The sequence below is a fragment of the Aureobasidium namibiae genome (assembly GCF_000721765.1).
Source record: "Aureobasidium namibiae CBS 147.97 unplaced genomic scaffold scaffold_38, whole genome shotgun sequence".
In the NCBI taxonomy this organism is placed as follows: domain Eukaryota; kingdom Fungi; phylum Ascomycota; class Dothideomycetes; order Dothideales; family Saccotheciaceae; genus Aureobasidium; species Aureobasidium namibiae.
The window spans coordinates 29,960-57,188 of NW_013581171.1; the positions used below are offsets into that span (position 1 = coordinate 29,960).

Sequence of the window (27,229 nt, forward strand, 5' to 3'; positions counted from 1 at the left end):
AGACATTCTACAAACCTAAGCTTATTCTACCACCCTTAATGCGCTGCATTCTACACTTTGCCCATTATGAAGCCGTAGATGCTAATCGAAAATTGATGAAGACAACTATCAAAAAACTAAGAACGGCGCATTTTTGATGCATTGTCTGCACTTAGCCATGTGCACCGCGTTCTGGGTGAAATCGTCTGCAAAAGCGTGAAAGATACTTGCATAAAGGATGCCGCTGTACGGTACTGGGGTTTGCACGGATCAGATCGAGCAACAACGAACGATGTGTCTAATATTGTGTTTGTTGTACACAATGCACACAATGGATACGAAAGTGAACGAGCCCAGGCTGACGAATTTGTGCAGTACAATAATGGCGGAACCTATACTAAGAACTTGCAAGCTAGGGACGAGACCTGAGATGTGCAAATTCCGGATCTCACTCCAACGTTCAGTCATGAATCCTGCATGGTAGATCTCAACGGCGGGCATCTTTCCTTGGCCATCCGCGGGGTATGATACCCTCGATTCCAGCCGTAGTCCTCTGTAGCACACCATTTTAGAGGTTGATAGCGGACAGCGGACAATTACGAACTCAAGAAGCGTCGGACATATGGTACGAGATAATTGCGACCTTGCATAAGCCACACAACCCACTCCCACGGGATCACGCCGAAGACGAGGCCCGTCCCGGCAGCGGCACCGATAGGTATGAGTATGTGAGTCGTAGGTCTCGGCGAGTATGTCAGGCTTGATTTCTGACCACATGTTGTCGTTTGTAGATCCGCTTTGAGAGTGGCAAGAAGAACGGTCAGCTGCTGGTTGATGACACGCACATTCCGTGGTTGGCATGCGATGATATCTCCAATGCCATATACTCTGCACGGAGATTGATCTGAAGCCGCGGAACTGACGACGCGAAGATGAGCGTCAACTTTCATCCATCCTTGATCGTCCAGAAAGTGGCCTGGTATGAAATTGTTGCAAGGCAACGGTCCAGTTGTAGAGATGTAGCAATCCGAGCTCATCGTCGTGCCGTCGTCCAACTCGATGATCCATCTCGAGGACAGGTTGTCTCGGTAGGCAGAAGCCACCTTGCTTCCCATCACTACCTTGACGCCCTTACGAGCCAGAATCGCCATAGCATGGAGGCCGACACGCTGGTCGATATGAGGCAGTATTGTGCTCCTCGAAGATATCAAAGTGACACTGCAATTCTTCTCACTCTCCTCGACCATATCGGCAAGCTCGCCTGCGAACTCCACTCCAACGGGACCAGCTCCGCAGATAACAATGTCTGTCGCTCGTGCGAGTTTCTCTTGGCTTTCTATGATATACTCAAGCGTCCGGCCGTCTTGTCGAGCTTTCCACGGAGCCATATCGCCGTCCAAGCCCTCTGTTGATTTGGTAGTGCTTCCTGAAGCAATGATGAGATAGTCATACGCAATCTCTTCGCAATCGGCAAGTTTGACCACTCGAGTTTGCTCAAGAACCTCTGTGGCAAGTCCTTCCACGAATCGAAATGAACCTGGACCATGGCGGGCGAAACAGCTTGGGATGTCGATCATGTATTCATCTGTGCGAATCGCGTCGGGGTTGGCCAGGATCCTTGGAGACGCAATGTTGTAGAAGAATTGCATCGATGGGTTAATCAGCGTCACATGAGCATTAGGTATTTGCTTGAGGACTCCGTGTGCAGTTTTGATGCCGGCGTATGAACCGCCAATAATGACGAAACGTGCGCTATCCCGCGAGATATCCATTTGAGACAGAAAGACGTAGAAAGCTTAGATCTAATCACGTTGCACGTTGGTACTTATAAGTTGTTACCTAAGTTCTTGAAGCTTGCTCTTCGTCTGATTGGAGTGAAACGTTAAAAAGTGGACCGGGTCTGAAGTCCGTCAGAGCAACGACGAAATGGTTTCGGAGAAACCGTATATCCGTAGAAGACCGAAGGATCGAGGACTGGCTTAGACTCGGGATCTTTGCAAGCCCGGAGTCCTACTATCCTCGTGGATTCGGAATCTTTTTGATTCCGGAGTCTGCCAAGCCTTAGGGCGAGGGGCATTCATTTCATCTTGGCGGTCTTTCTCCTTCTACGGAGGGAACATCAATAAGTAAGCAATGACAAATCCGACTTGCGCCTGCCAATGTCGCAGTGATCTATCGAACGAAGCAGAAATTGCATCAGCGTCTCTATAAGAACTCATACTCACAATGATCATCCTCGAGGAATTGATCAACCAAACGAGCCATACTCTCTGCGCATTGTCGTCCCCTCGCAACTATACGGCCGCTCACGAAGCTTCTCTCCCCTCGACATGACAGACTATCGCAGTTTAAAATCGAAACACTTCGTCTTTTTTGGCGGGACGTCTGGTATTGGCCAAGCTGCTGCTGAAGCAGTGGCCAGTGAAGGTGCATTCATCGCCGTTGTCGGACGCGACCCTACAGCAGGCGAAAACACTGTGAAGCAACTCGAGACCCGAGGCGCAGCCAGCGCCACATTCATTCGCGGTGACTTGTCAAGTGTACGAGGCGCGAAGCACGCGGCCATGGAGGTGCAGCGATGGAGCAAGAAGATTGACGGTATCGTCCATTCTGCCATGAGTGCATTCAGTGGCAAGAGAATCACCAATGACGGATTGGAATTCGCGTTTGCCTTGCAATATCAAGCACGCGTCGTCATCGACAACCTACTTCTCGATAACCTGGCAGCTTCGGGGGATGGCAGAATCATCCATCTGGCTGGAGCAGTTCCACAATTTGTGGTCCCTGATCTTGATGATCTACAGTTCGAAAGGACACCCTTTAGCTTTTGGAAGGCGCTTCTGGGTTCCAACAATCTTGGTTTCATGTTCATACAGGAGGCAGGTAATAAGTGGCAAGGTCGATCGGTATCTCTTGTTGCCGCCTGTGTCGGAACAACCAAGACAAAAGCTATGCAAGATCCTGGAATGCCTTTCTTGATGCGCTTTATGGCCAAGTTCGGAACAACACCCGAGATATCAGCCAGAAATATCGTCCAATACCTTAGATTGAAGACCATCCCAAAGGAGGAGAAGTTCGGGATCATGTGGAATTCCAAGCGGTTAGTCATCAGCAAGCCAACACAGCCGCAGGATAAGGCAAGTAAGCTCTGGAAAATTACTAGCCAAATCTCGGAGGATAGAGGCGTACCACTGCCTGCGATGGATGGAACTTCTAAAAGTGGCATGTCCATGACAGTGCATGATAAACTTTGAATCTATGTATGCAGTCCTTTCTCTTGTTTCAAAATTCTAATCAAGCATGTTTGATTGGCTAGAACTCCCACTGACATCGATAACACTATTGGCATATTCCAACTCAAAATGCAATCCTAAGCTATACAGTACAGTCAACTGAGAGTGCAGACACTGGTCCAAGCCAAGACCACGCTCGGCGGCTGGACGTCTGCGCTCTGTATAGATTTGGCCTGACCGATTGCCACATTTTGATCACTTTACCTAGCAACGTCATCGCAGGCCCTGAACAGGAGGAACTGGTACCGGAAAGGACTCTCCACAAGAGGGGCTCTGGCCCCCGCAACGTTCCCCGCGACCCAATTACCATTGGGGGGAACCATGCGGGGGACCAGGACTAAGAGACAATGCACAAGAGGAGCTATCCAGGGTATGAACCGGCTAGAGCGGGCCAGAACCAATTTCAAACCCCCGAGAGTCTGGTCCGGGTCTGACTTTCCTAAGCTGTGCAAGGAGCAAGATCCAAGAAGTCTCCTTGATAAGGCTGCCAAAGTCATAGGAGATCCCATCTGCAGTAAGGTCTAGCTTCTACTGTCCTTGGCTGAGAAAGACTTCCACCTTTGGCAAATCATGAGGGGACAACATGACGATTTTTTGTTACAAATGATCATCAATGTACCACGGAGTTGTAAAAAAAACTTCTGACATCGGCACCTGCGCAAAAGTGCCCGACTTGCTGATCATGCATCTGTCTTGATGTTTCCAGTTCGCATCGAAGTATTGTTCTTTTCCAACGACAAAAGACAGAAGAAACATGTCTGGCGATCTATCTTGCTATTTTCTACATATCGAAGCGATGCCCTCTGTTTTCTCAGGAAGGTGCTGTAGGAATGATAGGCAGTACAACGTAGTTGCTGTACCTTGGACCGAAGTGCAGATGGTTGATGTCTCCAAAGCGTTCGGGTGACCTAAAGTATTCCGTCAATCATTGCATCTACAACTGGAAATGATGGGGCGGAAAACTATACCTTTCGGGTGATTCGTGGCTGAAGATACCTACACCTTGAGTGTCGCCTCCACTGACCTCGAATGACAACTTCTCGCCTGACTGCAGAACCAATTGTGTTGGCCAGATTTCAATATCAACACCATAGATCTCACCAGGAATGACAGGCTGCACGTCTGGAGAGAAGGAGTCGCGCCAAGGTCTGTACTCGCGGTGATTGGGATGGTCTTTGTTGATCTTGCGCAAGCTGACACGTTGCCAGCCTTTGCTCACAAACACAGGATCTCCGATAGAACCTGTGTAGAATATCTCCGAGCCGTCTTTTGCCCAGTGGCGCACGGTGACAAAGACATCAATGTCCTTCGGTGCACCTCCGGTCAATTCGGGGGTGACGGAGACATTGACAGGAGCGACAATGTGCCCAGTGATCTCCACATCATGATCGAACGGCTTAGTCATGAACCGGTGGTAGGAGTTGTCGTCAGGGACAGTCAGCGCGGGGTAGGAAAGGCGTTTGTGAATCTGACACTGTTGTTCATCTGGAGTGAAGTCAAGATCCGGCGTCAGGAAGTATTTAGTATAAGTAGTTCTTGCTAGTGGCCACTCCTTCTCGGCACGGAACTGAATTGCCCTGCCAGAAGCTGCATCTATCGTATCGTGCTTGAAAGGAGATTTGCGGACTGCAATCGGTACTGCCGGCTTGTCCCCCTTAGTCTAGCCTGCATAATCGTCACCTTCGCAGAGTGCGCTAAGAAAACTTTTCTGCAACTCGACGTCATCGTCATTGTAGAATGGTAGGTCGTGACGTCCCAAGCCAAGTCGAAGGAACTTGTATTGCGAGCCTGCTTAGACGAAGCCCTCGACATTACCGCGGAGGTGAACAACGATGTTGCCCAGGTTCCCGAAAGAAAGAAGCGGCACTTCGATATCCTCAAGATTGTAATCGCGAGAGGCATAGTATTCATCATCGCGGAAGAAGTTGTTGGAATTATTAATCAACTGATCGCGGCAATTCCCCTTCAGCTCTTCTTTAGAGAGATCGCCTTTAATAGTGTCTAGGCCACGCTGGTTCTTGGATCTGTTGGCCAATCCATATTGATTAGATTTGACCTGGCGGTTGAACCAGAACTTGAGAAAAGGTGCTGTCAAGATGCCACCGTGGCGGCATCTGTCCCGGTAATAGTTGGCCATTCCTCCTTACGGGATGATATAGGCCAGGCCGCGTGGACGGCGTGCTACTACGCGCCATTGACTGCCGCCAAAGTAGCTAATGCCTAGCAGACTCACTTTGCCGTTGGACCATGGTTGATCAGCAGCCCATTCGATCACCTTAAAAAATGCGTCTGTGGTAGACTTGGACATTGTATCGGCTACACCTGGCGATTGGCCGATGCCAACTTCATCTGCGCGTACCACAGCATAGCCCTCTTGTGTCCAGAATTATGGGTCCGGCGTCTCGAATGCGGAGTGCTCTGGTATGGTCTTGTGCTTTGGGTTCACATCATGGAAGGAATGCGCAAGGAAGCTTTCACTGTCAGTGCTGCATATATGCGTCTTTGTAAGATGTGGCTTGCTTACTCTTCATATGGTGTATCTTTGCCATAGGGGCCGTAAGTGATGATGACGGGAACGCCTTCTGACTTCTTGGGTCGATAGACATTCAGCCGAACAAGGCCTGTGTTACTACGCAGCTTGACGGTCACATTCTGCTCGAAGATGTAAGGATAAGTATCCTTGTCAATGACGGATATGTCGCGGATCTGGTTAGGCATATTGGTAGACGGCGTGGTGGAAGCGAAAAAATGTGTGGCTTGGAAGAGAGTTAGCTGGGAATGTTGACTTTGTTCTAGATATGCGATCATAGTAACTTCTTCATATCAAGTCTTCGGGGTGAAGATCCATTGTGCTTGGCCGTGGTGGAGGAGAAAAGTGCGGGGCCGATATGATTCGGAAGCTGGGGTCACATCGGCTTCTGTTGGTAATGGCACCACTGTGAGGTATAGTAGTTTGACAAAAATGCGGAGTATTTCGTCTAATGCTGTCAGATCATGTGCATTATCTGGCCATAAGCACTCGTAGTCACAGACATATCCCACGCCAGAGCTCCGCACACTCCAACCCAAAACATTTACATCAAGTATGACAGGTACGCAGAGTGAACACAACAAACGAATTCATACAACAGTTTGACCAGACCTCATGTGTAGCTCCTGTATATTTCCTGTCGCACGGAACGGCATTCCTCCTCCAGAACGATTCTCGTGTAAGAGATTACTGGCGGAAGATCGGTCAAGAGGCGCTTGATAATGGCTGCAAGGGAGTCATCATGATGGTCTGCCAATCTTCACCAAGACATTTTCCGGATTGCTAACACTTTATAGGCAGCTCATTGGAATGTCAACGGTGACAATCAGATCAGAGTTGCCATGAAGCCTGAGCCTGGCATGATGCCATTGACCAATGCTCACCCTGATATATGGAAAAATTCCAAGCCAAACACCGACATACAGATTGGCAAACGAGTTATCCAGATACTGAACGATGCAGGCATCGATACTTAGGCTGATGAGACAATTGATTGGATGATCGATTCCGAGATAGCTCTTGTGGGCATGTTCGGAGACAAATGCCCACCGACAGTCATCATTTCTCAAAACTCCTATTGGGACCCTTGGTTTCACGCTCGCATGGGCGCTGCCGTTCGGTCACTTCGACACGAGGGTTATCTGCTCATTAGTTCGGGAGGTGGTACACACAATCTCTATCGTACCGAATGGCATTACGCTCTGAAGTACAGAGACGTCTTTGCCAACATGGAGGACTTCTACCACAGCGTTCGTGATGATCCAGACCATTCTGTTCTTGCTCCTGCCATATGGAGCAGATGCACGCCTCATCTCCCAGAGAGCACGGAGACCTCGAAGCTGATTCCGGTGCCTCGACCGAATCCATTGCCTTCTGTCTCGATATCAAGCATGGGTTTGATCGACAAAATTATCACTCCTCGATGTGGTCTTGTCGAGGTCAAGAATCCGTGGGTAACCGGTGAGGAGCTAAGTAATGGCTTGGGAGTGTTTCTTGGAACATTCAGGGGTCGACTATGTCTAAGTGCTACCTACGATGACGCTTGGCATGACAAGGCAGAGGTTCTGGACTTTCTCGATCGTTGCATAGCTATCGTTGTACAGTCGGTCCCGACTTGAGCTGTAAATCGGCATCTTAGATAGTGTGTCTTGACCCGACCAACGCCCGAAAGAGTAATATGACACGCAAGATAGAAGTTCTGAGTGGTAGACAATGAGAAGAATCTGTCGTAGATTTACCACGTATTTCGAACTCGAGCATCATTGACCTCTTTCAAGAACCTATAGATCCTGTCCTAGGTCCAGCATTCTCTCGAAAGATCATTGCGCGCAACTCCGTCGGGTGACAGGGACATATATATCTCATGTATACCCAGTAAGACATATCGATTTCGCTCATTGTGCCATGCATCACAACTTTACCGCCGAGTGATCACTTCAACACTGGAAGAACCTCATTGAAAGAACCTCAAGGACGCAGGCGTCATGTAGTAGTGGGACGGGAAGAAGATGCAAAGCTGGGAACCCTGCCCAGAAGCCGTGATTAGATCCTGCTGCGGAAAGCCTTAGAGAAAAATTACTGGCTTTCCTGAGCAGCAACAAAGCGGAGTTCGAGCGGTGACCACGTCAGATAGGTTCCGGGATCCGAGAGTGGCGTCAAGAACGAACGTAGGTGGCATGGAAGCAAGCCGGGAGAGGACATAAATGGCTTGCGATGCAGATCTGCAGTGTTGGTATTAAGTCAATGCTCTCCTCGTGTGCCGAATGTTTGCATGAACTGCTTGCACTAGGCTATGGGACAACCAAGTATTGTTGCATACATCGGTGTAATGCATATGATTCATGTCTTTTTCCAACTTTGGTCTCTCGATGGCTTATTTGCTCGCCAGAAATCTTCGATGAATGTTAGGCCTTCGTGAACCCATGTCTAATCGGCCTTAGTATCGATGTTAAGTAATTGTTCCTCGTCATTACGAACCACAGAGTGAAGGTGCGTGCCTTACATGTGTCACAACTTGTCTGCAAACTTCAAACTCCCGGCTATAAGGACGATGCTATTGCCGGACCAATTTATAAGCTGAAGCGGTAGCTAGGATGCACCCTCTAATAATTTTTAACTATCAAGGTTGATTCAAGTCGTTTCATAGCTTAACTCACCTTTTCAAGAATTTCTAGCGGATATAAGGCACTGTCCGGCCCAAAAATGCTGCTATGCGAACCGTACTACACTAGACTGTAGTAAATCTTACTACCTTAAGGGCGGATTCAAGATGTGTCACGGTTCAACACCAAGACACTAAGCGTGACCCTGTTCGACGACGGCCGGCCACTTGATCACCGACTGATGGAATGTCGCTGTCACGTGACGGCTGCCAAGGCTGGCCGGGAGCCTTCCCAGCCAGCTTCCTGCTACCTCTTTACCTCCTTATCTACGTCTCGTCATATAGCTTAGGCCCGTATCCACGTATTAGTTATTATTTCCGACTGCGCTCCCTAATAAGATGCAATAATGCACTAGGATTTTGTCTTAAAGTACCCTTCTAGACTATTTAGGTAAACCGATAATGCCCCCTAGTGGTATCTATCTATGCTAGCTATAGACTAATGATCGTTACGCATATCTAGAATAGGATACTAGGCAATAATAGTGTCACGGCGCTTACCTATAACTAAGTGTCGTAGCCGCCAGGATGACCCTATAAGGGTCACATAAGTTATAGAACCGGGGTTCTACTAGAGAATGATTATGTAGACTATGCCGCTTCTATGTTTATAGCTCTTCGAGCTACGTCCTGTCATTAAACCTGCCTACTAGTTTCACTACCTAACCGTATATAGCCTATTAAATACTACTATACTCCGTATAGCTACTCCTTCTACTATATACCTAATCGGCCCCTATGACAAATTAACATACTAGTTAAAAAGTTTCGCCTAATTGTCGAAAGGTAGAACAGTCGGGAGGAATAGGTATCGAGGGGTGGAACCAATCGTGTGTGTTAATTAAGTTAGTTAACTACTATTACGATCCGAAAGCTCTTATGTTAGTTACGGATTCTCCGCATCACCTAACTTTCTCCTACTACATCTATCACCCTAACTGCCATATTGTAACATAGGATTATAATAACATAATTTCTGATAGTAGTACGTCTAATAGGTTAGCTCTAGAGGCAAAAATAGAGAGGCCTACGCGACACGTTATAGATATATAGACGGTTTGTTTAATCTAGGGCATCACTTCATTTACGTTATGCAATGATGTTAGGGAGCGCAGTCGGAAATAACAACCAATACGTGGATACGGGCCTAAGCTATATGACGAGACGTAGACAAGGAAATAAAGAGGTAGTAGGAAGCTGGCTGGGAAGGTTCTTAGCCAGCCTTGGCGGCTGTCACATGACAGCGGCCTTCCATCAGTTGATAACCAGGTGACCGGCCACTAACCCTGGCCGGCGGCCAGGGGACAGGGTCACGCGTAGTGTCTTGGTGTTGAACCGTGACAAATGAATAGAAGTTCTTGAATCGCGCACGGGCCAGGATTCGGGAAGGCCTCGGATTGTGGGGAAGCATACTTACGTAGGCGAAATACTAATCCATTACTCAATCGACCAGGCTTGGCGATCTCGGAGGGGTTACGTCTCGCACCCCTGCCAATCTCCCAGTTCATGCTACATGGTCTTGAGCTTACAATAGCAACACGATCTCTAGTCTCAACTTTGAGACTTCGTGAATGATCGGTGAGATTCGAAGAGACACTGGGCAAATGTCAGACTCACCTCCGCCATACAGCGCGGCCGAGGCACGGGCGCGGAAGAGAGAACGCGACAAGCGGAGCCAACAGCGCAAACGACAGCGTGAGCGAGAGCGCGTCTCTGTTCTCGAATTGACGATTCGAGAGCTGCAAGGACAGTTGCGATATCATGTATGTCCATCCAGTGCGAGCCTCTCTTGCAACACTGCAGGCATCTCGCGCAATGATACCGCAGATCCCATAGGTGGCGCTGAAATGTCGACAACAATACCCGTAACGAACACCGCTGTTGAGCCCTCCACCATGGCGACAACCGGCATGAATAATCACAGCTATGGATACGAAATGCCTCCTTTTCCTACAGCAGGGACTCCGATGGACTCAGATGTCACTGAACAATCGTGGCAACAGCCGGCAGCAATGCTTGAAAAGCATTTTCCCACCAGTCATGACCCACCCACTGACGAACAACTTGATGCTAGTACACAGCAAGAAGGCACAACTTGGCAGAATCCACAGTACGGTCTGCCACATCCGGCAATCGCGTCTCCGTTCGCCTCTGCTAGGGACCATGGCGAGGAAGAAACAATATCCGTCCCCTTCTCTCTCCTTGACGCTTTGTTGACAAGTCCTGTATGGCAACGTACACCGCGGCGACGTCTTTCCTCTTTGACCGAAATCTTGCCGGAACCGAATCACCACTTTGATGCCACCATTCATGAACTCAGCTTACGTCGGCACGATGTCAGCGTCGTCTGTCACGCAAGGCCTCAACCAGTTGACATCCTTTATGGCGGTTCAGACAATCCTCTGGCGAATGTCATCGCTGCCAAGATGTCGATTGAGCCCATATTGGCTCCCGAACACTTCGCCTGGTCATGGCTGATGTACCTCTATGGTATGGTAAGCTTAATACTACATACTCGTATGCGCCCAGTATCTCTAGGCTCACATCTCCACAGTGGCTTATCGACCCGACCCAAGATCGATTTGAAGCTCTACCAAGCTGGCTACACCCAACCACCTTGCAACTATCAGAACTCCATCCATCTAGCGCGGATCTTGTGATCTGGCCTGTCATGAGAGACAATATCATCAGATATTCCGCGACTTTAGATATGGCTGCTGTACACAGCCTGTTTGTCTGCACTTGTCGTCTCCGAGGGGCATTTAATGCAAAATTCATAAAGCGGACTAACAACGGCGACCTAGAACTTGATACTGCTTTTGAAAGAATTTTCTTGGATGTGGAAAAATGGGGTTTGCTGGACAAGTTTTGGGTCACGTACCCACAATTGGTAGAAAAGCTCGATCAGAGCATACGCATGAGCGACGCGGATCTTTTGCCTCCTTAAGCACTAGACACATTCGTTGGTAGTCACTCCATCCTACATCATTGACATATTTACTGGGCGAATCCTTTGACGTCTTTCCAAAAACGCGCGGCACCTACCTTTGTGAGAAGTTGGCGTCGTAGCGATGATGTTACCGGACATGGCGTACCGGCGGCTAGTGACTGGGGAATGCCAAAGCTTATCTCGCAGTCCCCGCTCGAGCGGACCATGACGTTGCGGGACTCACCGCGCGCGGCATGACCATAAGCCTAATGGTTGAGACAGTTGTTGCAGTAGGAAGCGCCGCTGCGGGGGGTCTGATGTCGCGTTAGATGACTCGTTGCGACTATTGACTCGACGCTGACTCGCCGCCTGCAACTCAGTCGAGCTTGCTGTTAGCCAGCGATAGTTGAGCTTGGCGGAGGCGACCTCAGTCTTGCGAATGACATAAGATCGCGTGCACACACGAGCCACGTCTGCGCACAGTTTTCCACAGCCTGTGACTCATGAAAATCACATCTCAGCTTTCACCGCGCCGCCTCGCAAGTGCTCTTCGTAGAAGCGCCACGAATTATCGCTCTGTAGCACCCATACACGGGCATTTTGGTGTCCGCTCATTGGCACTTAAGGCAACAGGCATCATGCATAGCGACATCGCACCATGGACGACCACGAATGCCATGGTATTGATGAAGCCAGGCCAGCCTATGAAAAGCAAAATGCTGAAGATTCGCAACCTCGCCCCTGACCAAGTGCTCGTAGAGCTCAAAGCCACGGGCATATGCCACACAGACTTGACAGTGGCCTCCGGCAATTTTCCCTTATCCACGCCAGCGATTTTGGGTCACGAAGGTATGTCAAGAGCAAATTGAGCTGCTCGAGCGATAAGAATACTGATCAAGTGTGTGCTGAAGGTGCTGGCGTCGTGAAAGCAGTAGGCGGAAAACTGATAAACCGTTACCAGCCTGGCGATACTGTTATCTTGAGCTTCAATTCTTGTGGTCAATGTCACAGCTGCGACAATGGTTCCAGCGCTTATTGTCGAGACATGGCCGAAGTCAATCTTCCCCATACTCCTTCTACTGGTGAGAGAAATTTTGAGCTTGATGGGATCCCGGTCTGCAATGGTTTCTTCGGACAATCTTCTTTTTCGAGGATGGCGATCGTGGACGAGCGGTCTATTGTCAAGATTCCTGGTCTAACGAGCGAAGAACTCGTAACATTAGCACCGCTTGGATGTGGCATACAAACTGGTGCGGGAGCTGTCATCAACAACCTCAGTGTCACGCCCGAGTCGAGTTTTGCTGTCATCGGCGCCGGTGCCGTCGGGCTGTCAGGTTTGATGGCCGCAAAATCTCGCGGCGCCGGCACAATAATCGCCATCGATCTGTTGGAATCGAAACTCGAGCTCGCAAAGGAACTTGGTGCCACTCACGTGTTCAATGGCAAGGATCCCGAGCTCGTTGAGAAGATTGTCGACTTGACACCTAAAACTGGAGGTATACAATTTGTGCTCGACACGACTGGGGTGCCGCGTGTTCTGGAACAAGCGGTCACATTCGCTGGGATTCGAGGTCGAATTTGTACGGTGGGCCTCACAGTTCCAGGCACTACTATGAAGCTAGATTTCATGGATATGATGCATAGAGGCAAAGTTTTCACTGGCAGCATAGAGGGAGATAGTGACCCTCAGAAGGTTTGTTGCAACCTGCCTGATCAAGTTGAGCATGATGCTAACAAATTAACAGTTTATTCCTTTTCTCGTTGACGAGTTCAGGGCAGGTCGTTTACCGCTCGAAAAAATTGTGCGCCTCTACCGATTTGAAGAATTTCAAGACGCCTGGGAGGATCTGGCGAATGGGCGAGTCATCAAGCCAATCATTCGGTGGTAGTCAATGTTACTGTTGTCGCTGCATTGGGTGGTTGATAAATATTGTTGTTGTATCCAGAGATAAAATCCAGATTGTGTATCTCTTGAGGCGATAAACTCTCTCAATTTACACAGACTCGAGGTGATGAAAGCGTGTGATCAGTAAGCTTTGCAAAACTTTCTATCAGATTCTCACCGTGTCGCTCTAGCTATGTACATGTATAATGTCTTTTTCTCGGGGCATTTTCTTGTCCATCGCAAGCAGTATCTGGCGAGACTAAAGCTGTCAAACGAGTTTGGATTTTACGGGTAAGATATCCAATGGACTGTGTACTAGTATACAAGTTCATAGTATAAGAACTTGAATGACTATGAGGAGTCGATTAAGGTAGTGCAGTTATTAAGCATGTCGCCGGGGTATTACCGAAATATCTGACAATATCGTGTCCAAAGTCAAGAGAACAAGTTCATAAGGAGAAGTGAGCTGACTAACAGATCTGATTTGACAAGACGATCTACTCCCGGCGAAGAACGAAATAGAACGGGGGCTCGGGCATCAGCAAGTTGTCCATGACACCTAGAAGGGTGTTGTCGTCGACCTTGCGGAAGTGATCGATTATGGGATGCTCGTTGTAGAGCATGCTTGCAGTCGATACACCCTTGTGCTCAACTACGCGGATACGCGCTTGATAGTCCTTGGTCTCGACCTCTTTCTGATTCTCCACGATAGACTCTCCACGAGCCCCCAAAGCCATAGTCTTGGTGGGGTTTCCTGCGAAGACCTCTCCATTCTTATTCTGGAAAAGGAGAGGGTGAGCATCGCGTTCAGTGAACTCCTTGCCGTACCATCCGCTGGCGGACAATGTGCCGTCGACTGCGTGGCCAGTTGCCAATTCCGATCCTTTCCAACGGCCCACGATGGCTTCAGGTCTGACTGGGCCAAGTGTCTCGAATGCGGCTGCTGCCTCGGCCGAAGTTGCTTTGCCGGCGGCAAGAAGGTCTTGAACGGATTTACCCATGGTGTGTCTAGTCTAGTTAGCGATATACAAGCGACCATGTATGAAGGCTAATATACGTTGGTGGCAGAATTCTGTGTCTGGTAGCTAGTGATAGATATAGTGATCCAGGTGTGAAAGTAATCCTTATCGTTGGAGACAGCGGAAGCTGTTTATTATATGTGTCTATCAATCCTTGATCACGTGCAGCGAGGACGCACTCACGATTCGATTTTGTATTGCATCGCTGGGGAACGATTCATCATCCGAAAGGCAGACGCTAGGCTTGAACTTCCTTCCTTCGCCCATCTTGTGCATCGTCGAGACTGTCATTCGCGTGTTGATAATCCAGAAGCGTCACAGCTGCCGATGACCCTTGGTACGAAGCTGAGCGGCTGACTCGTCGCAGGACGTTGCAAACTTGGAGCGGGGTCCGTTGACTCGTCGCAGGACGTTGCAAACTTGGAGCGGGGTCCGTTGACTCGCCTCGGAGATCTCTAAGCGTGCTTGGACGGCTGTTGACTCGATACGAGCAGCTCGAAGCTTGTTGCAGCAACTGCTGACTCATTAGGGCTAGGAAACTGACATGATTGTTCTCTGGTGAAAGAATGAAACGCATGTTCGAGAGACGCACTGCTATACAGTAGCATGGAGCAGGCAGACTCGAAAGCAAATACGCAGTGAATGCCGAAAAGTATCGTGGGGTGATTATGGTCAATGGTCCCTGCTGCGACCAGAGGATGAAGTGAGCTTGCTCGATGTATGCATCTCAAGTACAATCTCGATCACGCGCGTAGAGCACGGTGCTAAGATTTGTCTCATCTCAGTGTTCATTTCTGATCTCATAAGTTCCAAGCTTTGAACCTTCTGAAAATGTCATATCCCGATAGGGAACGTCAGGTCATAACACGGCTCGGCAGAAATCACCATAGTCTTCTAAGTCTAGTAATATAAATAGAGCTCCCCACCAGGAATATGTTTGGTACGTACAGATTGCCTCTACTCATCGCAATGCCTCCCCTGACCGAGTTTCTTGGCGTCTTCTTGAGCGTGGTATCGCTTGTTGCTAGTGATGTGGTACCTTCTCCAGGACCATTCGAGCATTTCAAAACCAAAGCAGCGACCACCGATGTTGGCTTGTCGGTCGATCTGGGCTACGAGATCTATGAAGGGTACAACAACCAGACTACGGGTCTGAATATCTGGAGAGGGTATGATGCCCCATCGAGGAGTACATAAACCATGCCAAACTTCTGACCACTCTTCAGTATCCGTTTCGCAGCATCGCCAACCGGATCTTTGCGCTGGCAAGCACCACAAGTCCCTGCCGAGAATCGCAGCCAGATCATCCAAGCAACGTCTTATGCTCCTTTCTGTCCTCAAAGTTCCTTTAGCGGCTATGGACTTTTCAATATGGCTGGCGATGAAGATTGCTTGTTCCTGAACGTCTATGCGCCAGAGAATGCTACAGACTTGCCTGTGCTCGTGTGGATTCATGGTGGCGGTCAGTCTGACCTTCGACTGATTGATAGGCAATCCGCTTACAAGAATCAGGTTATGGCTTGGGCAATGGTCGACAAGACCTCAGCGAGATTATCAACACAAACAACAATAGCTTCATTGGCGTCACCATTCAGTACCGTCTCGGCGCTTTCGGATTCCTCTCTAGCGATGAAGTCTTTCGCAACGGTGTCGTCAACGCGGGTATCCTCGACCAAACATTCGCGTTGAAGTGGGTACAAGCGTATATTTCACAATTTGGTGGGGATCCCCGAGCTGTCACTGTCAGTGGAGAGAGTGCGGGTGGCGGCTCTGTCATGCTACAGACCACAGCATACGGCGGTACTATGGGAACTTCCTTGTTCAGAAATGCCATCGCTGCCTCGCCTTTCCTACCTATGCAGTACGAGTACAAAGATTGGATTCCTTCTCAGGCGTACTACTCTTTTGCTGCACTGGCGGGCTGTATGCCCGATACTGTCTACGGGAGCTCATCGCGCACTATCTTCGAGTGTTTGGTCGAGAGAAACACCACAACGCTACAATACGCCTCGTTCAACGTTTCAACCAGCGGGATCTTCGGAACATGGGGTTTCCTGCCCGTTACTGATGGTGTTTTCATCCAGAAAACCCCGAGTCAACAGCTACTGGAGAAACGGATCAACGGACAGAATCTCCTTGTTGGCAACAATGCTAACGAAGGTGTCTATTTTGTACCTCAGAACATCGACACCGAGAAGGCGCTTGTCACTTGGCTCCGTCTGACTTTCCCGTTGTTTTCAAACGATGACATCACTAAAGTTCTGCTTTACTGTATGTTACGAGCTTTCTCAACTGACAAGTCAAAGCTCACCTACCGCACAGATCCAAGCAGCAATGCCACTGACTCACTGAATGCTGTGGACTTTGCGACCTCGGGTACTCAGGGTCCAACGGCGATCAACAAGAGCTCCGTCGCAAGCGCACAGCAACAACGTGCCTACGTTAGTATTGATCGTCGTAACCATCCTGGAACTATCTGACGTGGTGGTTGCAGAATATTTACGCCGAAACGACTTTCGTGTGCCCGAGCTACTGGATGGCGGAGGCGTTTACTGGTAGCGGGCGCTCTAGCTACAAATACCAGTATAGTGTTCCCGCGGCTGAGCACGGCGCAGACGTCACTGCCTATTTTGGGCCTCCAGCGTCTAATCAAGGCCCTGACTTTGTGAAGGCATTTATGAGTAAGTCGTCACTATCACTCCTAAACTCAGTTTGTCGCGGCCGAATGATCAATCTGACTCGACTGCGCAAGGTATCTGGGGCAATTTCGTGACCCACAACAATCCCTCAATCCCTCCATCCATCTCCGATCCTGGCTCAAATGTTTCTTCTACCACTGCAGAGGCAGCGTCCAACTGGCCAAACTTCCATATCTATGCCCCATTTCAGCTGAACCTCAATCAAACAGCCGGACAGGAAGTCCAGACTACAATTGTGCCGGGTGTAAATGCTACCGTTTACACCGGTCCTGGTCTGAAGAACGATTTTGAGTTGGTAAACGCATATACTTGGGAGGGAGGGAGAGGCTACAGATGTGATTTCTGGAGGAGTGTTGCACCAATTGTGCCGCAGTAGAGACTTCTACGCCAAATATCGTCTTTTGAGAAACTCAGAGTCATACAACCATGAATGACTGTAAGATATATAAATCTACCCGAGCAGTTATAGGTTTCCAAATACTGAGCAATTTGAACAAGCAGAGTTTTGTATAGCACTTGCTCTCCTCAAACAGAACAGTGGTAGCCGATACTTGGACATTGCGCGACCTGGTAGCACACTCGCTTACCTTTAGGTTCGAGACAGTGGAAGTGAGACAGCGCGTGAGCTTTCTGGCAAGTATGGACTCCGTGCTTCAGCCTCGTCTCTCAATCTACTTTACTTTTATGGAGAATGCAACAATTATCACACGCCACTAGGCGCTGGATGAATATGTTTATGAGGAACTTTGTGATCTATATGCTAAATCTCCCTGGAACTGCAACTTCCTAATCTTCGTTGATCAGGACTGCTCTATATCTCACGTCACCGTTCTCAAGATCATCGAGAGCCTTCGTGATACCTTCTTCGGACATCTTGTAACGCTGGATGGCAGGCGTTATTTGATGTTGGGCACTGAAGGCCAACATGCGCTTGTGAATGTAACGTGAAGAGACAAGGCTACCTTGGACACTCAGGCCCTGCGCAAGTAGGCTCATGTATGAGCAAGTGAAGTTACCTTCGGCGACGGACAGCGGGAATATCATGCCTCCAGGAGCCATGATAGGAATGAAAATGTCCCAACTAGGCTGCTCTGACGTAGTGACGAGGAGACGGTTGATTGGCTTGATGTCCTTAAGCTCACTAACATCCTGGGTAGTATAGAACTCGCTGGCTCCGAATCCCAGGCACTCTGCCTTCTTCTCCTTAGTGGAGGAGAAGACGACAACTTGACAGCCCATCTTAGTAGCGTACTGTATGGCTAGATGGCCAAGACCACCAATGCCTACAACACCAACACGATCAGTGGGTTGGGCGTTGTACATATGCAAGGCGTTGAACACAGTGACACCACCTAAACCATTGTTAGCTCGGCAAATCGGACGGCGATTGCAACTAGTACATACCGCACTGCAGTGGAGCAGCAGCTTCATCAGAGATGTTGTCAGGTATCTTGAAGAGGAACGCCTCGCGCCAAACAGCGTGAGTGGCGAACGATCCTTGATCGGTGTCGTTGAAGCCGTACATGGCACGTTCCGAGCAGAACGTCTCAGTGCCTTTTAAGCACTGCTCACAATGCTGGCAGCAATTATGCTCATAGCCCCAGCCGACACGGTCACCTTTCTTTAGGTGTGTACAAGCAGGCCCAGTATCCTCGATAACACCAACTCCCTCGTGGCCGAGGCCTATATCAGCCTTGCGGAAGTGCAGATCGGTACCGCAAACACCAGAGGCAGTGACCCTAAGAAAGACCTGATCATCTTTGAGAGCCTCTTTGACACAAGTCGACTTTGTTATGGTGCCGGATTCAGATCCCTTGTACACGGTATATGTGTAAGTCATCTTGACGTCTGGATGCGTAAAACAATAGATCGTAGAATGCGAATGGACAGTTGCGAATGCCTCCACTATCATGGAGGGTCACTCAGTCTTAAGTAACCGCCCCTGCCACTGTGCGGATGTCGATGGAAGACGTCCATAGCATGGTTCAATGGACTCCGACGCAGAACGTATTAGGTCAATCACGTTTGGTGCAATTCAGCATGACGCTCGTTAACTGCTGCAAAAACCAAGAAAGTTCTGGCGGGTACATACTGACTCATCGTGACTAGCCTGACCCGTCGTGGCCGAAGTGACTCGACGCAGCTGAAGTGACTCGCTTTCACGAGTCGGGCTTAGCGTAACGGGTCTTACGACAATCACCATCGGATGCGGAACTCTACTTCTGGCTGTTACGATCCGCCATTGGACCAAGGGGTCTCACCTGCCAGGACAGTGAGCAGGAATGGTTGACTGCTGATCCTCACCCGCCAAGCGAGTGAGCCAGCAAGCCACACGGACAGGGTCGCAGCTTCAGCTCACGGCCTTGGCCTGTGAGCTGCAAGGACGATCCTCACTCACTCACTCACTCCGTGAGCAAGAGAGCTCACCCTCACAAGTCGCGAGCGACTTGCATACACTCTTTATCTATTAGGTATATAGGTAGGCAGGTCTTCACTAGGAAGTCCTGCGTTCAACTCAATTTGTTATTCCAACAGTCCCTTTGGTATACACTACTGCACATACCTGCTTCACTTCGCTTGACACTCCGCTTCACGAGTCCAACCCGTGACTTGTTATCTTACCCAAGATGGTTGGCCGTAACAATGACACACTGGTTATCTCTCTTAGCGGGGGGAGCTTTGTACATCTTCTTCGCGTCCATTAGACCGTTCATTGGTGATGCGACTTTCTCTTTGTTGGCGGAGCTTTTTTTCGGTAGAGAAGTGCGGCTGCTGAGCCTTAAAAATCATACAGCGCACTAATTAAATCATCTTTACGTCACTCCAAAGTCAGCTATCTAAATTTTGCTACAGGACAGCCTATATATCCTCCTTAATCACTACAGTTAAGGCTCACCAGTGAGACGGTGTAAGATGGGAGATATGAATTTCGGTCGATATTATTTTTCTTATCCTCCAAGCAAGAAGCAAGACCTACCATCTGCGAGATCATTACCGAAAGATTGTTAGATTCTTCCAACAATTATTTGACGATAAGGACACTCGAGACTTTACTATATATGTTCTAAGGACACTAAGCTGTCATTAGTACACGAGATCCGATTATCTAAAGTTGTCGCTTGGATGTTAGCCTAGATGGCCTTCCATCTTGGGACTATCAACATCTTGCGGCAGCTAGGTCACTAGCCAGTCTGGTGACCTCTCTGGTACTTCTTCTGCCTAGGATATTGAACGTGTTAGAATAGGACTTTTTTGTATTGTTAGATATTCGAGAAAAACAAGGACAAACCTGTTTAAGCATCCTACGCTGGAGGAATAGAAGACACATCACGTGCGAAACCAAGTTGGGTGGAGAGAACAGTACAACCTGGAAACGCAACCGACTAGATGAGAAAGGCACGGAAATACATAACGTGGAAGACCAAAGAAGAGATCTTCATACATTCCAATCATAAGTAACCCCAACGCGATCCCGGAATTCAGGAATCGAATCTCGAAGGATCTTTCGTGTTCTTGCTTGAGAAAGCAAGGGTGATCTGACCAGTCTGGCCTTTGCTCGAACAAGTTTCGGAAATTGAAAGGTTGGAGAAACTGTAAGGAAGGTCGATGGTGTAGATGTTGCCGCCAGAGGTGTACCCAGACTTCGGAGGGTTTGGAAAGTACGTTGCCATCCGGCAGGAGTTTCAGCGTTGTTGGCGGCTTCACTGTAGGTAGTGTCCTGGACGAAGAACTCTGGAGTATCGGGTTCTGGGACGTATATGTAAAGTGAAGCAGGCTTGGCCTGGCAAGCTGTACGCTTCAGGACAGAGAGAGTGTTACCATCCACTGTGTCGATATCGGGAGTCACATCGGCAACAAGCTCTGCGAAGACACTTGTAGTGGCAGAAGCGGCGTCGTAGGTGACGCTCTCACTTTCAGCTCCAACAGGGACCGTGCCCAGTTTCGTTGCAACTTCCAGGTTTGCATCTCGTTTCCCTTGTCTATGCCTCGACCTTGCTAGGTTACGTGTCCATGTGTAGTTACGATGAAGCGCTGTCAGATCTGGTGTCCACCATCTTTTCCCGTACGCTGATAGCTTTGCTTTCGGGCAGTGTTGTCTAATTGCGTCCTCAGTTGCATGCTGGATGTACTGTTGCATCTCCTCTATATCCACTGTTGGGAAGGGTGAGCTTGTAAGTGTCTGCTCAATCGTTTCTCTTACTGCCATCCAGTCTGGTCGTTGTACAAAGCATCCTGAACTCCTGACATCTTTTGCAGATACGCCTAAAGAATGGTGAGTGTGCTATTCATGGAAACGTAGGTTATTAGATCGTTCTTGCTGTTTCTGTACCCACTCGAACCGCCACTACGGGCACTGAGTATGCTGGGAACAGCATTGCTGAATGAAGATTGGAGCAGAGAGGTGAAGGAAGACGCTGTGTCGGACATCGAAAGTGCATCTGCCATACTGAGGCCGTTGGCCAACAGTAAGCAAGCAAAATTCATAATCATGTTGGTATTGCTTGATCATGGAGAACAAGTAGTAGATTAGGGGAATAGTAAGATGGTTTAGAGATCTGCTGTCGTCTGATCCACTTCGTCGCATCGCTGCATCCTACCAGAGTCTATGTGTGTCCGAAGCGATGAGCGCCAAAGGCTTCCGAATGAGCTCTCGAGAGTATGGACTCTGGCTAGAACAGGTTTTGCAGCCATCGGTTGGTCATTACGATCTTCTCAGCTGAGCTCTGACGGATTGAAGATCGTCATCTTCACAGAGTGGTCGATTCGAGAACATCGGAGACTCAAAGGCACATCTGGAAGCACTATATAACCTGCCATCGAACCCGGTCGATTCATCTTCTGATGCGTCACCTAGAGGTCTCGGCTGCAAGAATGCTTCTTCGAATCAGCATTTTGTTACTCTACATCACTCTTGCAAGTGCACGTAAGGTCTTGTATGGATGGAATATCGGATGGATGAACGCCAACCCTGATGGACGAAGAGAACGCCCTGTCATGGCCGTCAATGGCCAATGGCCTCCGCCGATCATACGAGCAACAGTAGGGGACGATGTGCGCAATGCGGTCTGGAGACAATGTAAGATATACGCTGATCGCATGCATAGCTCCTTGTGACAGTGCACAACAATCCACCGAACGAGACAACGAGTTTACACTTCCATGGTCTACATCAAGAAGGTAGTAATCAGATGGACGGACCTCCACATGTTGTTGCTTGCCCTGTCCCGATTGGCACAAGCTATACGTATCGCTTCAGGGTCAAAGAAGCGGGCACCTTCTGGTGGCATTGGGTAACCCCATGATATGCAATATATGGAGACATGATATTGATTACCAGACAGCACTCGAACGGGCAGTACATGGATGGCCTTCGAGGAGCATTGGTAATCAGTGACCCGAGGTCTCCTTACCAGGACAAATGCGATTCTGAGCTCGTCATGTCCTTGTCAGATTGGTACCACGACTTACAGGGTGAGTCATTATGTTCTCGGCTTGATAAAGAGACTGATTCAGAGTAGCACAATTGGCTGCGTGCTATCTTTCGCCTGATTGTAATCCTAGCGGTGCTGAACCGGTTTCTTATTCTGCCCTGGTTAATGACAACTCGGACACAAGCCTACGAGTTCGACCCGGAGAGACGTAAGTGCGAGAAGACGATCATCGGTATCTCAGCTAATACAACATGACAAGCTACTTCGTCCATGTCATTAACATGGCTGCGTTCGCACAGATGTACATCAATTTTGAGGACCACAATGTAACCATCATCGAGGTTGATGGTGTTTACACGCAGCCACGGACTGTTAGCAGTCTGTATGTTGCTACGGGACGGTGAGTGCAGGACACAAGTGATCCTGCTCGGCAGATCGCTAACATAAAACGTCTAGACGCTATGGAGTCCTGCTTACAGCCAAACCTGACCCTAACAAGAACTACGCGATTCCCGTCGCTATGGATGTCGACGCCTTTGACAATGTCCCTAACTACCTGCGACCAAACACAACGGCAACGTTAATGTACGATACAAGCAAGCCTGTTCCTAGAGAAATCACCGTACCGTTCTTCGACGTAATCGATGACATTACGCTCGAACCGTGGGATCGTCAAGTCGCGCTCCAGCAACCAAAAACGCGGATTGAACTTAACCTAGAATTATTCCCTGCATTCGGCCAGAATCGTGCAGGGTTTAATGGGGTTTCATATCTGTCGCCCTTGGTTCCCACTCTATACACAGTCGTCAGTGCGCCCATACCGCTGCTGAGCGATACGCGGATATATGGCGATTATACGAACGCCTTTGTGATAGACTATGGCGACGTCGTAGAGATAACAATCCACAACACGGATGATGGTCAACATCCGCTCCACATACATGGCCATCAAGTGCAGCTAATATCGCGTGTGCTAGGATTATTCAACAACGGACGTAAACGCAGCAGGCTTTCTAAGCGCAGCGTTCAGAGTTCTCTGCCTAAAGTCAGTCACGCTGGGCAGACACCCATTAGAAGAGATACTTGGACTCTAGCTGGACAAGGTACTACGGTCATCAGATTTGTGGCGGACAATCCGGGTGTTTGGCATTTTCATTGCCACATGGAGTGGCACCTTGCCGCTGGTCTAGCAATCACACTGGTCGAAGCGCCTAAGCTTATACAAGCAAAACAGAAGGAGATCGATGCAAACATGGAAAGCATCTGTCAGAGTCAGGGAATCGTGACTACTGGTAATGCGGCAGGGAACGCAAAAGATTGGTTGAATTTAGTAGGGCAGCGAAGCAATCCTTAGTGTCTTGTAATATGAAGCGTGAATCTTCGGTTCAAAAGTCGATAGTCCGGGCATATCTCAACCTGCATAAGCCTCGTGTCGAAGTTCCACTTCATTCATTCCCAGTAAGAGATGATGGAAAAAGGCTTGTAGATGCGCAGGAATGAAATATTCGTACGACTTTCTTAGTGCACCTATCTCAAAAGCCAGATGCAGGACTGAACCCTCTTTCCGCTCGCCGAGAGCAGGTACGTGGTTCTAAATAAATCGCAAGGTGTATCCATTATCCGGACTTCTCCCTGTATAGCCCACTGGCAATTTCTTTCGATAATCGTCGTCCTAAGCAGGTGATCCTTTCCTTAGATCAGTGCCCTCAATGGTTAGTGCCACCAATGGTCTTGTGTAGCTCTCTCGCGACGGGCTTTCAGTTGTGTCGTTCGGTCGATATTGTGGTCTCAATTTAGTATAGTCGACGAGAATCACACGCCTAGCCCCCTAGATTGTCACATGCTAATGGTTGACGACAGATGTACCTACTAGAGCTCCAAAAGTGGTCGCAGGCAATCATATACCCTCTTCGTCAGAGTTCTGCCCAGATTTTGTAAATTTTGGAGAATGTTTTTCGATGTTTGATCTCTGGTAGAGTAGCCAATGTTCCAGGTCGTACTGTTCTAGTGCTGAAGGTGGCCTCCCATGTCATGCTACCAAGTACTTGCTTGAGCTGTCTCAAGTCAGAATTTACTGATTGATTGGGTCACTGGCTCCAGAGTAAGTATGGTTGGATCAGGCGCACGCTCTTTCTCCACAAGGCACTGCGCTGGTAAAAAATCAATTCAGGCTAAGCAACAGGGTTGCAGAATACCATAGTGGGTCGCTCTCAATCACAACTGTTCTTGATACCAGATGAAGTCTGCTTAAACGAAAATGGATATGAGATTATGGAGGAAAACAAAGTCTCAAACTATGTCAGGTGAGGTATCTTGGAGCAAGTGCAACAATCCAGGAGAGTCTTCCAAGAACCGATTCCATGTTCAACACTTGCCCGTGCTTTTGCTATTTGTGCCACCGGTTTTGCATGTACTCAGAGAAGTTGATGTCGTCTTAGAGGATGACCCCTTCTGTAGACCCGTGCCCGAAGACACAGCTGATGAAGAGACACTGCTAGCTTGCTGTGTCACTGTTGCAAGAGTAGTTTGTGTACGAACCAAAGTAGTCCTTCCCCAGTATTGCTCAAGATTCGCTTTCACCTCTTCGTAATTACGATAAGCTTCGAGACTAGCGAACCAATCTGTTTTATTCTTGACTCCCTCTAGGGAGAATTCTCCCTTGCCCCAGGTGAGAACATCGACGTATTCGTTGCTCAGTATCGGTTTTGCCCTATATGTTGGGTCCATTGGGTCAATGAAATGAGTTTTCTCCGTATAATTGAAATCTGCGAGGGCTGTAACGTTGAAGTCCACCAGCATCTCGTGGTCCTGTTTTCATGGTCAGAGATGGGGAATGGTCCATACTAAGGGAACAATTTGGACAAACCTCATGAATCAAATTGTGACAGTGGAACATGTAGACTCCATCCCAGGGTTGGTATCTTGCGATGACTTGTACTCTCTCATTTGGGCCAAGCCATACCACGTCCTTGAGTGCGACTTTCTCATAAGGCTGTATCCCACGGCTGCCACCAGTTCTCGAGATAACCTGGAAATCAATCAAGTGTATGTGGATTGGATGACTCCAACCACCACTCTTATTGATCAGCTCCCAAATCTCGATGGAACCCCTCTTAGGCTTGGCAAGCACTCGCAGCTCAGGGTGTGCTGCACCTGTGGACCATGTCGCGCCGTTGATGTTCCACAACCCTCCATCTTGTTGGAAGACGAGAGAGTGGTCGATGCCTGTCTTTGGCGGTGGGTAATCCACTGTACGCAGTGCGCTTGGAACTGGTCCGTTACCTGTGATACTATCTGTCACAGTATCACTAGATCCGACACGGAACTCTGAATCCTGTCAGTGACATGAGCAGGTAGAGCAAACAGCTAACAACACTTACGCATGATTCTGTCAGTCCCAGCAAAATCGTTGTCTGCTGCAATCCCGGGAGTGTTCTTGACGATGATGTTCTTTCCGGCGTAATCACTAAAGTCGATGACAATCTCCCATCTCTCAGCGACACCAATATATAGATCTGAGCTTGACACAGATTTCTCAAGGAATCCAGTATCAGAGCCAACAACGGTAAACGGAAGGGGGATTCCCGGTTTCGATTCCAGCTCCATGTAGATCTTATAGGTTCTGCTAACACCAGTATTAAGCTACCGGAAGCGATACTTGCGGGCTTCGACATCCATGAAAGGCCAAGGTGCGCCATTGACGTGGATGACATCCCCATGAACAGAGGTCTTCTCCTCGTTGGCTTCAGGATCCCACAAAGTGCCGTCTTGGTTGTAGAACCTGGCAGCCAAGGCAAGGGGGACATCATAAGCTCCGGAGGGTAGATTCAGACTTCTTTCATGATCATCATGCAGGATATAGAAGCCAGCTTGCCCATAGTAAGCATTTTCCGCAGTATGATCAACAGCATGGTCCTGTATGTGACTCAGCATTAATCGAGCCTTTGGACATCGAAATCGCTTACATGATACCACAGGGTACGCGCATTCTGGCGATTAGGATAGTAGTAGTCCTTATACTGTCCAACCTCTGTAACATCATCGGCATAGCCATCAAAAGGGGAACGGCTAAAAGATCCATGAAGGTGAATGGAGCTCGCACGGTCACCTCTGTTGATGAATCGGACTATGGCTTCAGTGTCTTTCTCTTGCACCAATGTTGGACCTGGAGTCATGCCGTCGTAACCCACGAAGCGAGCCTTCTTGAAAGGTGGAGGATAGATTTGCTTGAAAACCTCCTTGATCTCGATCTCATAGTATCGGATGTCTCCGGCGGTGCCATTAGGATTGTGGAAAACGCTGAACGGACAACTTAGTTTTAGTGAAGATGGAGTTGTTTGACACGCTCACGTTTTAGGATCCTTGGGTGAAGGAATGGGCAAGCGTTCACTGAAGAAGGGTAGGGTTAGAAAAGACTTCTATTCTGGCTCTACTTAAGCTACACTTGCTCATCTAATTACCTAGGGTCTTTAGATTATACAAAGGAGAGAAGAAAAGAGGTAACATAGGAAAGTTAGACGTATACTAGTCTATCCCATACCCTAGCCAGGTTCTTGCTCGGAGCCTTACTAGGGTAGTTGAGATGTATTTATCTAGCCAATCCGAGGTGCTAGGGGTAAGGGACTTCTGGAATTCCTTATAGGTTTGTGAGGTTTCCTTTCCTAGTAGGCCCCCCTGGCTTAGGATAAACGGTTTAAACGCTTGGCTAAGGATGCGGTATTTAAGTTTCTTAGCCTTTTCTGCTGTGGATAGGGTGCCATAGGGGTCCTTTTTTGCTGTTTCCTTTCCTAGGGAGATGACT

General features: G+C 48.8%; 13 protein-coding genes across 13 annotated transcripts; 6 read left to right on the plus strand and 7 right to left on the minus strand.

The window, feature by feature from the left end:
• Positions 1 to 575: 575 nt before the first annotated feature.
• On the minus strand, positions 576 to 1,751 carry M436DRAFT_59113 (FAD/NAD(P)-binding domain-containing protein; the record flags this gene model as incomplete). The annotated part of the gene is made up of 1 exon (XM_013566830.1): positions 576 to 1,751. The coding sequence occupies one exon, from the start codon at positions 1,749 to 1,751 to the stop codon at positions 576 to 578; it is 1,176 nt and encodes a 391-aa protein (XP_013422284.1).
• A 558-nt stretch (positions 1,752 to 2,309) lies between these two features.
• M436DRAFT_86671 (NAD(P)-binding protein) lies at positions 2,310 to 3,233 on the plus strand (the record flags this gene model as incomplete). Its single annotated transcript, XM_013566839.1, has 1 exon — positions 2,310 to 3,233. The coding sequence occupies one exon, from the start codon at positions 2,310 to 2,312 to the stop codon at positions 3,231 to 3,233; it is 924 nt and encodes a 307-aa protein (XP_013422293.1).
• Positions 3,234 to 4,083: 850 nt separating this feature from the next.
• On the minus strand, positions 4,084 to 5,990 carry M436DRAFT_77131 (X-Pro dipeptidyl-peptidase protein; the record flags this gene model as incomplete). Its single annotated transcript, XM_013566840.1, has 7 exons — positions 4,084 to 4,180; positions 4,241 to 4,910; positions 4,953 to 5,046; positions 5,083 to 5,386; positions 5,420 to 5,643; positions 5,719 to 5,743; positions 5,797 to 5,990. 7 exons carry the CDS (start codon positions 5,988 to 5,990, stop codon positions 4,084 to 4,086), a joined length of 1,608 nt encoding a protein of 535 aa, XP_013422294.1.
• A 367-nt stretch (positions 5,991 to 6,357) lies between these two features.
• On the plus strand, positions 6,358 to 7,421 carry M436DRAFT_68440 (uncharacterized protein; the record flags this gene model as incomplete). Its single annotated transcript, XM_013566841.1, has 4 exons — positions 6,358 to 6,364; positions 6,426 to 6,550; positions 6,600 to 6,740; positions 6,780 to 7,421. The coding sequence occupies 4 exons, from the start codon at positions 6,358 to 6,360 to the stop codon at positions 7,419 to 7,421; spliced, it is 915 nt and encodes a 304-aa protein (XP_013422295.1).
• A 3,403-nt stretch (positions 7,422 to 10,824) lies between these two features.
• On the plus strand, positions 10,825 to 11,369 carry M436DRAFT_29969 (uncharacterized protein; the record flags this gene model as incomplete). The annotated part of the gene is made up of 2 exons (XM_013566827.1): positions 10,825 to 10,959; positions 11,019 to 11,369. Coding segments are annotated over 2 exons (486 nt in total), but the record flags the coding sequence as incomplete, so codon positions are not given.
• A 662-nt stretch (positions 11,370 to 12,031) lies between these two features.
• Positions 12,032 to 13,282, plus strand: M436DRAFT_77132 (NAD(P)-binding protein; the record flags this gene model as incomplete). Its single annotated transcript, XM_013566842.1, has 3 exons — positions 12,032 to 12,242; positions 12,305 to 13,086; positions 13,139 to 13,282. The coding sequence occupies 3 exons, from the start codon at positions 12,032 to 12,034 to the stop codon at positions 13,280 to 13,282; spliced, it is 1,137 nt and encodes a 378-aa protein (XP_013422296.1).
• Positions 13,283 to 13,775: 493 nt separating this feature from the next.
• On the minus strand, positions 13,776 to 14,279 carry M436DRAFT_68443 (uncharacterized protein; the record flags this gene model as incomplete). Its single annotated transcript, XM_013566843.1, has 1 exon — positions 13,776 to 14,279. The coding sequence occupies one exon, from the start codon at positions 14,277 to 14,279 to the stop codon at positions 13,776 to 13,778; it is 504 nt and encodes a 167-aa protein (XP_013422297.1).
• A 987-nt stretch (positions 14,280 to 15,266) lies between these two features.
• On the plus strand, positions 15,267 to 17,372 carry M436DRAFT_86677 (carboxylesterase type B; the record flags this gene model as incomplete). The annotated part of the gene is made up of 6 exons (XM_013566844.1): positions 15,267 to 15,466; positions 15,524 to 15,759; positions 15,810 to 16,568; positions 16,620 to 16,738; positions 16,792 to 16,978; positions 17,050 to 17,372. 6 exons carry the CDS (start codon positions 15,267 to 15,269, stop codon positions 17,370 to 17,372), a joined length of 1,824 nt encoding a protein of 607 aa, XP_013422298.1.
• A 410-nt stretch (positions 17,373 to 17,782) lies between these two features.
• Positions 17,783 to 18,836, minus strand: M436DRAFT_86678 (GroES-like protein; the record flags this gene model as incomplete). Its single annotated transcript, XM_013566845.1, has 2 exons — positions 17,783 to 18,348; positions 18,401 to 18,836. 2 exons carry the CDS (start codon positions 18,834 to 18,836, stop codon positions 17,783 to 17,785), a joined length of 1,002 nt encoding a protein of 333 aa, XP_013422299.1.
• Positions 18,837 to 20,432: 1,596 nt separating this feature from the next.
• Positions 20,433 to 21,487, minus strand: M436DRAFT_68446 (uncharacterized protein; the record flags this gene model as incomplete). Its single annotated transcript, XM_013566846.1, has 2 exons — positions 20,433 to 21,259; positions 21,331 to 21,487. 2 exons carry the CDS (start codon positions 21,485 to 21,487, stop codon positions 20,433 to 20,435), a joined length of 984 nt encoding a protein of 327 aa, XP_013422300.1.
• A 381-nt stretch (positions 21,488 to 21,868) lies between these two features.
• Positions 21,869 to 23,782, plus strand: M436DRAFT_59119 (iron transport multicopper oxidase FET3 precursor; the record flags this gene model as incomplete). Its single annotated transcript, XM_013566831.1, has 7 exons — positions 21,869 to 22,048; positions 22,102 to 22,287; positions 22,339 to 22,468; positions 22,516 to 22,636; positions 22,688 to 22,828; positions 22,885 to 23,423; positions 23,475 to 23,782. The coding sequence occupies 7 exons, from the start codon at positions 21,869 to 21,871 to the stop codon at positions 23,780 to 23,782; spliced, it is 1,605 nt and encodes a 534-aa protein (XP_013422285.1).
• A 559-nt stretch (positions 23,783 to 24,341) lies between these two features.
• On the minus strand, positions 24,342 to 26,934 carry M436DRAFT_86681 (oxidase cueO precursor; the record flags this gene model as incomplete). Its single annotated transcript, XM_013566847.1, has 8 exons — positions 24,342 to 24,482; positions 24,967 to 25,236; positions 25,295 to 25,755; positions 25,809 to 26,050; positions 26,075 to 26,343; positions 26,394 to 26,727; positions 26,779 to 26,817; positions 26,909 to 26,934. The coding sequence occupies 8 exons, from the start codon at positions 26,932 to 26,934 to the stop codon at positions 24,342 to 24,344; spliced, it is 1,782 nt and encodes a 593-aa protein (XP_013422301.1).
• An 18-nt stretch (positions 26,935 to 26,952) lies between these two features.
• On the minus strand, positions 26,953 to 27,229 carry M436DRAFT_59121 (uncharacterized protein; the record flags this gene model as incomplete). Its single annotated transcript, XM_013566832.1, has 1 exon — positions 26,953 to 27,229. A coding segment is annotated over one exon (277 nt), but the record flags the coding sequence as incomplete, so codon positions are not given.